This window comes from Sphaeramia orbicularis, chromosome 7 (assembly GCF_902148855.1).
Source record: "Sphaeramia orbicularis chromosome 7, fSphaOr1.1, whole genome shotgun sequence".
NCBI lineage: Eukaryota > Metazoa > Chordata > Actinopteri > Kurtiformes > Apogonidae > Sphaeramia > Sphaeramia orbicularis.
In genome coordinates, this window is record NC_043963.1 from 52,065,041 (window position 1) to 52,076,974 (window position 11,934).

Sequence of the window (11,934 nt, forward strand, 5' to 3'; positions counted from 1 at the left end):
CTTTTAGTACGTGTATCTCTCATTTTCTCTTGTTTATTCTGCCCATGGGCTGCTGGTTCTTTGGTGAGTTCTTAAGAACACCGTCAAGTTCCACTTCTACGCCACTTCTGTTTCCACATTAAAGCTGATCATTTTTTGCTTTACTCCAAATTTTGTAGTTTCTATTTTTAAATATTGCTATATTGCTTCGCAGCAAGAGATTAAGGTTACTGTCAGATTTTTACCCATTTAGTTGTACGCATGTACCATACCATGTACATTTTTTTTTATTCAGAGACATGTCTGCATAGGTTCTCTCAATGGCCTAAGTCACCTGTAGGTGTAAATTTGAGCATGAATGGTTGTTTGCCTGTATATGTCAGGCATGCAATAATAGCTTCCCCACAACCCTCCCAAAGATTAAGCAGTTCAGAAAATGAATAAAAAGAGTGATATATTTAAAAAAAAAAAAAAAAAATCAACACACTTATGTTAAATCAGCTAAGACTGGCTAACAGTAGCTAACATTGTTCCCCTCAGTCTGAGTCAGAATGTGTAAAATTGTGGTGTCAGCAAAAGTAACCCAACCAAAATGGTCTGATTAATACATACTACATACAAAAAAAAAAAAGTAAAGTGCTTTGGGTGCCTTGAAGAGCACTATCGATATCCATTATTATTATTATTATTATTATTATTATTATTATTATTATTATTATTATTGATTCATTAATTTAAAAAAAAAACCATTCACCTTGCTTTGAACTTTTATGTGCTAAAACATCCTTAATCTTAGACACTAATCACAATTAGTGCACAGTGCTTGGGCAATATTAGGATGTATTTCAACAAAGTAGCAGCTATTGAACCAATCCCAGCAAAAAACAACCATAGCAGAGGAGAGCTTTCCTTCGTCTGATCCATTCTAACGTTAACCATCTAAAAATGTCCATACATGACTGCAAACTGATGTATGTTGTCACATTAAAATCATTTGTGTTCTCCAGATCAGTTCATATCCAGGGACAAATTTTTGGTTTTTTTCCACAGTGAGTTTCATCTTTGGAGAGACTCTCTTGCTGTGTATACTGGATTACAACAGCATGCACCAGTCTCTCAAATCTGCTTTACACATGTCAATCACTATAAATAATGAGCTTTTCAATAGGGTACAGTTCATCATTCTTGCATTGTCACTCTTTGAAGGAGACTAGTAGACGTCTCAGTCATCTTGGCTGTATGCTTTATGTTCCTTCTCCTGCGTGAAGATGAGTATCTGTTTTTCTGTTGACGGGAGTTGTGTGTTTTCTTTCTATAAGAATCCCTCTTTGGACTGTTGGGTGCTCCCAGGGTTTCTAGAAGTTTATTTTGAAGTAAGGCTTCAAACTGCTGTGCCTGCAAGAAATAGAAGAGAAAAGTGGTAATTCCAGATGTCAGTTGCTGATGTCAGTTTATTCCACTCATGAACTATAGTTTAATACCAATGTTGACTTTGTTTTGAAATATTTTGGTACAAGTATTTCTCATTTTGTCTATTTCTATCACATCCATGGACTCTTGGTAAGACATAAAGATCACTGTCCTGTGCGACTACAGTCTTAAATTTAACTAGAATCACTTGTTTATACATCCAGTTTTATTTTTTCCATTGTTAAACACAAGCAGCAACATGGTGTGTTCCAGGAAGTCAGCCCTTTATCCTAAGCTTTTTATCCGGCCTGCAGAATATAAACAAATTCATAAAATGTGTTCTGGTATTATCATTATGAAGCATTTCTCCTATATTGAATTAATCCAAAAAATGAGATGGAAAGCATTTTAATCATTTACCTATACCAAATATGTGTAGGTTTCAAAGGCTATAAATCTGTTGTCTGCCAACACAATACAGTGCAAGCTTGTCCCACCACCTGTGAAATAGTGTACAAGACAGGTGACATACTATTACTGAGAAAAAAGTAAAATATATATTCAGAAATTCCAGATTTTAACACCGCTCCTCAGTAAACTGTTTATACTCTGTGTCTGAGTATGCATGTGGTATGCATACATATGGTGCATTCAATTGCGGCTTGACAACTCAATCTACCTCTCATGTCTTGTGCAAGGTAAAGCACAATATATTCACCAACTCATCAAACAATATTCAAATGCCCATAAACGCTGTTTAAAACAAGAGTTTAGATTTGTTCTTAGTCTAGAAAATATTTAAATCCTTTTGAACATAGAAAATAATAAAGCTGTTAAATTGTATTGTTTTCAGTGAACTCCACTGCTTTTTACCATGTTATTTTCATCAGTATTAAAATGATGTCCAACTTGAACACATTTTGAAATTGCTAAAAATCTCCTCTTGCATATTGCCTCTGTTTATGGTCCGTAGAGCAGTATCACAACTGTGCTTCTTACCAGGTCTAGATGTGTACTGGTCTGTGGTTTTGTGGTAGTGGATGGGGATGTTGTTGTATGCTGCTGGCTGCGAGTCTTTGGTTTGGCGCAGTATTTCTCCAGATGATGCAGGTCACAGCCACCTGAGCGGCAGCATTGGTCTACGATCCCCTTCTTCCCTCTGGGTCGAGCTCCATACCCAGACCATGTGCCTCTACCTGCAGAGACACAAACAGAAAATATGAGCCACTTGTAAGTCTGGGAAATATGGGAAAAATGTTCAATGAGTAAGGATCTAAAATGGCAAATACGAGGCTCCAAAATGACAGTCAACAAAGACTGTGTCTACTTTTTATCTTGTCTACAAAATACTAATGGAAAAAATAAGCCTCAGCATCATATAAATGTATGACAACAAAGTACCATAAGGCAATTTTGAAAGAAAGAAAGAAAGGAGCACTGAAAATTGTGTTACTTTATTTTTTCTTTTCCATGGACTTCACCTTATTTTATGGTTGGTTGGTTTATCGGTAAAATTTTTTTTCAATTAAAAATTGTAAAGTTGATATCCTCATAGTTCAGACATTATTTAAAGTATATATTAAAAACATAATAATAATGTATTATACAGGACTCGAAGGTTTTAGAATGTTATGTTTTGTAAAAAAAAAAAAAAAAAAAAAAAGCATGTTGTTATGACATGTGTCATACAAGCCTAAAATAAGATGCAAGACAAAAATGAACCACTTAATATATTCTTTAAAAGTCTTTATGACATTTTCTAAGATCGTCATTCATTTGCAGTGTAAGCTCAAGCCTCATTTCCAGTGCTTCCCCTCCTTTTTAATTCTGTTTCTTCCTTTCTGTACTTTTTTTTTTATTAGTGTGAAAGCTGAGCTTGTCTCAGATAACAGTTGTGTGTTTTTACAGTAAAGCTATCACTATCGAGGCAAAGTGTTCCCATGGCTACATTGCCATTTCTTTTGCATTGCTAATAAACTGATACCAGCTGGAGATGGTGACCTTGGTCAGAACAGGCAAGAAGCAATCAGGTGAAAGTGCCTGTGAGTAATTTCTTTCATACCTTGTCTTCAGCAGAAGTTTGTAATGTACCTATTGCCCTCTCAGTTCTATCTCCAAGTCTGACAATGACTGAAATTTGGTGCATGAGAGGCCTCTCACCCAAAAGGGAGTTTTTGTGGATTTCAACAGAAATGTCAGCTCAGATTTAACTGACATTGATGTGTGTTGATCATACTGATTTTTGTTTTATGCTAATTAAATAATTTGTTTAATTTTCTTTTGGTTATTCAATGTAAGTTTTTTTTTTTTTTTTTGTAAAATATTTCTTTGTAAGCTTTGTTCAGTATTGTTTGATTAACTGATAACTAATTTACTGAATTTCCCAACAACAGTAAAAATAGGACCAATGGCCCTGTAGCTTACCGACCAAATTAAAAGCTTTGGGAAATGTATCCGAGGTCGAACCTCGGATCCAGGAGGAACAATGCGGTTTTCGTCCCGGTCGCGGAACGCTGGACCAGCTCTATACTCTCCATCGGGTGCTCGAGGGTTCATGGGAGTTCGCCCAACCAGTCCACATGTGTTTTGTGGATCTGGAGAAGGCGTTCGACCGTGTCCCTCGTGGTATCCTGTGGGGGGTGCTTCGGGAGTATGGGGTTCGGGGCCCTTTGCTAAGGGCAGTCCGGTCCTTGTATGACCGAAGCAGGAGTCTGGTTCGCATTGCCGGCAGTAAGTCAGACCTGTTCCAGGTGCATGTTGGTCTCCGGCAGGGCTGCCCTTTGTCACCGGTTCTGTTCATAATTTTTATGGACAGAATTTCTAGGCGCAGCCAGGGGCCGGAGGGGGTCCAGTTTGGGGACCACAGGATTTCATCTCTGCTTTTTGCAGACGACGTTGTCCTGTTGGCCTCATCGAACCTGGACCTTCAGTGTGCCCTGGGGCGGTTTGCAGCCGAGTGTGAAGCGAGCGGGATGAGGATCAGCACCTCCAAATCCGAGGCCATGGTTCTCGACCGGAAAAAGGTGGTCTGCCCTCTCCGGGTCGGTGGGGAGTCTTTGCCCCAAGTGGAGGAGTTCAAGTATCTTGGGGTCTTGTTCACGAGTGAGGGAAGGATGGAGCGTGAGATTGACAGACGGATCGGTGCAGCGTCTGCAGTGATGCAGTCGCTGTATCGGTCGGTTGTGGTGAAGAAGGAGCTGAGCCGAGAGGCGAAGCTCTCGATTTACCGGTCAATCTACGTTCCTACCCTCACCTATGGTCATGAGCTTTGGGTCATGACCGAAAGGACAAGATCCCGGATACAAGCGGTCGAAATGAGTTTCCTCCGCAGGGTGGCTGGGCGCACCCTTAGGGATAGGGTGAGGAGCTCAGTCACCAGGGAGGAGCTCGGAGTAGAGCCGCTGCTCCTCCGCGTCGAGAGGGGCCAGCTGAGGTGGCTCGGGCATCTGTTTCGGATGCCTCCTGGACGCCTCCCTGGGGAGGTGTTCCGGGCATGTCCCACCGGGAGGAGACCTCGGGGAAGACCCAGGACACGTTGGAGAGACTATGTCTCTCGGCTGGCCTGGGAACGCCTCGGGGTCCCCCCGGAAGAGCTGGAGGAGGTGTCTGGGGAGAGGGAAGTCTGGGCATCCCTGGTAAGACTGTTACCCCCGCGACCCGGCCCCGGATAAGCGGAAGGAAATGGATGGATGGATGGATGGGAAATGTATCCAGATGCCATTTATTATCACCCAGTTATGTGTATTTATTATATTACAGAAATAGCCCATGTTTTGCTCATATTCCAATCAGATCTGTAAAAAATTCAAATTCCAACTTGATATCATTGATACTTAGTGATTAATTGGATCAATCCACTTCCTATCTCTTATAATGGGAAAATTTGTCAAAGTCGCACCAAATCCAGAATCAGATCCGGATCGAAATAATTTCAATTCCTTGTGTTGACATCATCATAAAGAAGCTGTATACCAAGTTTGAAGTCAATCAGAACTGGAGTTTGGGAGAAAAAGACAATTGAAATGTTTTCCCATAAGAGCCCATGTTAAATTTTCTGTAAGTTCCCAGATCCAGATGAAGATCCTGATCAGCATGTGGCCATTATGCTTTGGTCATCTCCCCATCACGGCTGGACAGACGACGACAGACGACGACAACGCCAGACGCCACATGACGACAATAGCTTATGGCCTGTCGGCCAGTAAGATAATAACACAGCGATTAACCTCTAAGCTTTTTAACAATAACAGCAAACTATTTCAAGAATAACAGTCTTAAAATTGCAAGAATACAGTCATGTAATCTCAAGGGGAAACATTATAATATGAAAGAATAAATAAATCTAAAATATTTTTCACAAGTAAAAAGGCAACAGTCTATGTCCAGTAGCAGCTTCATATTTGAATAATCTGTGAGGAGTCATGATTGAGTGTCATGATTGTCATTATTAGGTACATATGTATTGTGACAGTACAGGAGAACAGTGTTGTGACTGGTCTCACAGTTAATAAACCGCATAATGCATGTTGTTGTTGTTTAGCTGATAACTACGAGTGTTTTCATATGGACATGATGACCATGACCAGATCTTTGTTGTGCATCTCAGCTGAAGTGTGAACACACAGGGTATAATAACCTTGATAGCATTTTCTGAATGTCAGTTTTTGTATAGTTATCTAAACTCAGAATAAGTGTCTGTTCATTTCCTCACTATAAGACAGAATATAGCATTTTTATTTCTGAATTGGTTGGGGGGACTCCTGCTGGGCTGTAACTCATTTCATTGGTTCAGTTGCCAATGAATATATGCTAATTGATGTCTTGCCTTAACAAACTATTTTAATGAGGCAGGATGTATATCTTCTTCAGGTTGTAATATGTTTTGTCTGCTCTGCTTTGATGCATTTCATAAACCTCTGAATAGTGATTTTATGTCCCCAACTGACACTATGAATGGTTTTTGCCGGTCCCTGTACAATGTCAAAGGTCTTGTCTCAGAGCCAATGCTGCTATGACCAACCAACAGGATAAACCATGAAATAACTGTTGGGGAAAGCAGTAAATTTACACTGAACTTTTACATAGAAAATGACTCAGTTACTCAAAATTCAACAAAGAATTACAAATTTATCTCTAAAATGTAACTATTTTCCTGTGGTACTTGTGTGTATATTTGATGTCGTGCCATTATTGGAACCTCAGTTTCCTGAGGGCTCTGCCCAAAGGATCAATAAAGTTCTGTCTAATGAATTGGAATGGAATCTAATCTAATCTAATCTAATCTAATCTAATCTAATCTAATAATAATAGCATTGAACACTATTTTGACAACTCCTTGCACTTTTTTTTGGTAATTTTTTTTTTCTATCAAATTTTGAATTAAGAAAAAAAAAAGAGGTCATTTGGCCAATTAGCGAAGCAGTGTCTCTTAAAAGGATATAACTTAAATATAGTGTATTAACCCTTCAACCAAAGTTGCAATATTGCAACAAGCAACATAACCTAATGAAACAGACATTTTAGAATATTTTGAATGGAAATGAATGAATTATGGTATATCATATAGTATATTATGAATAAAAACATGAATAAAATACAGTTCATTACAATATATAGAATATTAAATCATCAAAATTGATTTGAATTATTAGTCAAATTACTTTTTGAAATGAAACATACAGAATGGAAAATAATACAAAATTGAAATGATGAACTAGTCCAGCATTTCTGCAACTGCAGCTACAGCCATAACCTAGCTGTCCTTGTCATAGCCCATCCAATGAACTGTTCGATGAATGTGAAGACCATCCCCCCTGTGAATACTGGATTTGGTTGTTGGATGAATTGATGTGTACTACATTGATTTGGTTGGTTGTGCAGCTCTTCTTGAAATTTACATGTTTAGGAATATAAAATGAAAAGGATTTGAACTTTTTCGTTGGATAACTCCTGCCTCTCATTTAAGTGTTCGGATCCTCATGGTTTATTTATGTTTCATGCAGCTCTAAACTAAACTAAACTAAACTAAACTAAACTAAATTTTACAGCAAGTTGTTACCAAAGTGACTTCCAACTTAGTAGGAAACCATGTACTGACGCCTTCAATTGTTCATTAATTGGAGTGTTATAACACTACTGATGGTTTTGACAAAACTTAAATAAAGACAAGATACAAACTAAATGTATATGTAAAATTAATTATAATAATAATTAACTAATATTCAAATTTGATTATTAATCTGGCTGTTCTTTTCCATTGTGACTGCAGAAAACAATTTGAATCAATATGTCTACTTTAACCACAGACTGGCTGCAACATTCGTTCTACTGCAGAAAACTATGCACTTGTTTTCTATAAAACACTCAGGCTGGGTGAGTTCTGGGGGATGTGTAGTGGATCACATGAAGACAGACATACCGATATAGATGCCACGATCTCCACACACAAATAAGAGGTCGCTGAGGAGGTCGGAGCCACAGCGGCGTCTGGCTGCCTCTGTGGAGAGTGGCCAGCTTGCCAGGCACATGGTGCAGTAGAACACACAGATCCGAACACACAGTGCCTGAGGAGGACAGGGCAATGCTCTTAATACACAACTTGGATACACAAATGCACATGCTTTTGGATGGTTTTACATTCACCTGTTTTAGTGTAAATCAGATTCTGACAGTGAACATTTTTAACAGTTTATTAGGCCCGAGCCCAGACATACATGTCGGCGAGGGCCTATTAAAATCGAATGGTTCCGTTATTTTTTATTTTATTTTTTTTTCTCTCGCCACTTTGAAGGCAAATTTGACCCCCTGAACGTTAACAAAAAGTCAATTTTATTTGACCAAAAATTCAAGCCCGGCGAAAAAATTTTTTATTTGAAGTCGCCAAGAAAAAATATCGCAAAATGACTCAGTAGCGCCCCCTCAACAATCAAAATACATTATGCGAATGGGAACCCTCCCCAAATTTTTTTCATTGTACAAACATGAAACTTGGTACAGACATAGCCCATGGTAGGACAAGTAAAAAGTTTACATTATGGCCCCACCCTAAACCCAACAGGAAGTCGGCCATATTGGATGGAAGTGTGGACCTCTAAAATCCCACCCCTCATACTTTCATCATCTCCTCCTAGGGTTTACATCCAATTTGGACCAAACTGGGTGAAAATCACATACACATGTGTGATCAAAAGTTATCACATACATTTTTGATCAAATGTTGGGCGTGGCTGTGATGACCTCACAATGAAGCGGCCATTTTCAGAGGTATAAAAGTGTATATATCTCACACATACAGTGTCAGATTGAGTTGGACCCAAGTAACATTTGTGCGGAATGACAGCCTGAATACGATGATATATAACTTACATAGTTTGATCATAAAATGGCTCTGTCACGCCCCCTACAGTTTTTGAATGGGAGTAAAAAAAAATTTTGACATAGGAACAAGAAACTTGGCACATACATCGCTCATGCAAAACTGAACCAAAAAGCCAATGAGGACACACCCCTATTTACAATCGTGTTTCCATGACGACACCAAAACTGTGCCATTCAAATGAATGGGGTTTTGGCACAATGATGCAATTGCTGAAAAACTCTTTGCGTTCCACTAATGGTACACAGACTGAAAATTACACTGTGGAAAAGTAGAATCTTCCAGCAAGAAAAATTTTCAAAATATTGAAAAATGACTTGGCCACGCCCCCTCAAAATACAAAAATACATTGTGTGGATGGGAACCCACCCAAAAAAAATTTCCAAGTAGAAAAATGAAACTTGGTCCAGACATAGCCCATGGTAGGACAAGTAAAAAATTACACTATGGCCCCGCCCTAAACCCAACAGGAAGTCGGCCATATTGGATGGAAGTGTGGACCTCTAAAATCCCACCCCTCATACTTTCATCATCTCCTCCTCGGGTTTACATCCAATTTGGACCAAACTGGGTGAAAATCACCTACATACATGTGTGATCAAAAGTTATCACGTACATTTTTGATCAAATGTTGGGCGTGGCTGTGATGACCTCACAACAAAGCGGCCATTTTGAGAAGTATAAAATTGTGTATATCTCACACACAGAGTGTCAGATTGTGTTGGACCCAATGTAACATTTGTGCGGAATGACAACCTGAACACGATGATATGTAACTCATACAGTTGGATTGTAACATGGCTGTAGCATGCCCCCTACAGTTTTTGAATGGGAGTGAAAATTTTTTTTTTGGCATAGACAAAAAAAAATTGACACACACATCCCTCATGCCAAACTGAACCAAAAAGTCAATGAGGACACACCCCTGTTTACAATTGTGTTGCCATGACAGCATCAAAACTGTGCCATAGAAATGAATGTTTTTTTGTCAGAATCCCCCTCTCATACTTTCATCATCTCCTCCTAGGGTTTACATCCAATTTGGACCAAACTGTGAAAAAATCACCTACACACAGGCCCGGACTGGCTAATCGGGAGGACCAGGACAATTCCCAGTGGGCCGGTATAATATTTAGGCCGCGAGGGCCGGAGTTCACTTTAAATATGTATTTAATATTTTATTTATTCATTTATTTATTGGGGGCCGGTGTTCAGTCATAGCACTGAGTTGATCACATAATCTGCAGCCGCTGTTCCTGGGCCCCACCCCCTCTACTAGCAAACTGTTTGTTTTCTTCCTCTTATTTGCAGAAGCACCGTGACCTGACGTAATATGTCCTTGCATACGGTTATGTTGCATACGACTGTAGCTGTGGAACATATACGATCTGTGCTCTGTAGGCTGTGGATGGTCAGCTGTGTTTGCTGCTTGAAACATGGATAATAGAAAAAGCAAGGGTGGCGCAGAGAAGGCAAGAATTAAAAAGAGGAAAGCTCTGGAAGCAAACGCAGCCAAATGTGCCAAAATCGGCAACTTTTTCACAAAAACGACCTCCGGTTGGAAACTAAGGGTGATGAAACGGGTAAACCACCTTTCAAGTTAGTTAATTATTGAGTCAATGAATTGTGTGGCATTGTGGCGTGTAACATAACAATATGCAATTTAAATAATAGCATGATGCGACGCCACATAACTGGGAAACTTTGTCTTGTAGCTCCTCAGAGTCAGAAAGCAGATCCAGCAGCAGACACCAGCCATGAGCCCACAAGTCCAGAGTGGGCAGGTAGGACTGCTCAGAGAGAGAGGAGGATTAGAATAAATAGGCTCCAATGAAGAGTATGGTGTAGGCCTGTTCAATATGAAAGGTGCTCTGAGATGTTCCATGATTCAGCACTACATGAATGAAACTGACACCAAGGCTTTGCAAAACAGAAGATTTGTGCTGAGAATTATGACCATTTTTAAAATGTGCTTTAGTGTCCGAAGCAGAGCCAGGAGCCAGTAGTGATGAGGGGTTTGCTCCTGTCAGGATGGAAGGAAAAGGTGAGCTGTTGGAACAGACTGTGTGAACAAGCATTAGTTCCAGTAAAACCACTTTCTATACACAAACAATAGTACTGGCCTATTTTATTTTTGATCATTGAAAGTGAGACAGTAAATACACAAAGCCCACAACTGAGAGCAATAGCATAAAGTAATATTAAATAAACCTGCATATTTTGCCAATGGAAATATGTTAATTGGTTAAGTAAGTCAAAATGTCCGTAGATATTATTTTTTATTGTGATACAGGTGCAGGTGAGTCTAGGGAAACTGGAGGAAGTGTGAAAGGGAGAGCAGAGTCTACTGATGACAGAGGAGCAGCTCAGCAGCAGAACCCTGAACCACTAGTCAGAAATGAGACAGATGAAGATAACGTGTAAGGTTAGAATTGCATGATTTTAATAATAATCGATCGTGATCTAAAGTGGGCCGGTCTGAGGTATGAAACTCCAGAGCTGAAAATGAGTCTCAGTCCGGCCCTGCCTACACACATGTTTGATCAAAAGTTATCACCTACATTTTTGATCAAATGTTGGGCATGGCATTGATGAGGTCGCGATGAAGTGGCCATTTTCAAAATTATAACACTGTGCTTATCTCGCAGAATGCCAGATCCAGCCCACGATACGGTGTTGTCATGCGTCGATGTTTATGTTGATTTAGTTTTGGGTTTTTGTCTTTTCCTGTTTTATTTTGGTGATGGTGGTTTCCTTCCTGTTCTGTCTGCACTCTGTCAGTCTTGTCTTTGTCTTCCCTGTCCCATCATTGCCTGCACCTGCTGTCTCCTCATAATTGTTCACACCTGTTTGTGATCCCTGCCTCCCTTATATATTCTCCCCGCTCCCTTTGTCTCTTGTCAGTGCGTCGTTATCTGTGGTCTTGTGAAGAGCGTTCTGTTAAGTATCTAGTCTTGAGAATCTTGAACTCCATGTTTTCTACTCATGGCTTTTTGTTTGTTTAAAGTACGTTGTACTTCTCCTTTTGTTGTTAGAAATTTTTAGAGCACGTTGTGCTTTCTCTTTTTGTTAATCTTTTGTACTTTGAGAACTTTTGTTAAAATAAATCTTTTTTTGACCACTGACAATTGCGTCTCGTGCATTTGGGTCCACACCAAGAGTCGAGCCCT

General features: G+C 39.5%; 1 protein-coding gene across 1 annotated transcript; it reads right to left on the reverse strand.

Annotated features, from left to right (window-relative positions):
* Nucleotides 1–737: 737 nt before the first annotated feature.
* Nucleotides 738–8,067, reverse strand: igf3 (insulin-like growth factor 3). The gene is made up of 4 exons (XM_030138836.1): nt 8,059–8,067; nt 7,808–7,952; nt 2,389–2,585; nt 738–1,374 (listed from the first exon to the last, which is right to left on the reverse strand). Exons 1-4 carry the CDS (start codon nt 8,065–8,067, stop codon nt 1,159–1,161), a joined length of 567 nt encoding a protein of 188 aa, XP_029994696.1. The 3' UTR covers nt 738–1,158.
* Nucleotides 8,068–11,934: the final 3,867 nt, after the last annotated feature.

Excerpts from the sequence above, each read along its gene's own strand:
- igf3 (XM_030138836.1), bottom strand. Across the intron at positions 2,586-7,807 it reads AGATCGTGGCATCTATATCG|GTAGAGGCACATGGTCTGGG; the intron begins GTATGTCTGTCT and ends GTGTCTCTGCAG. Across the intron at positions 1,375-2,388 it reads CCAGTACACATCTAGACCTG|GCACAGCAGTTTGAAGCCTT; the intron begins GTAAGAAGCACA and ends TATTTCTTGCAG.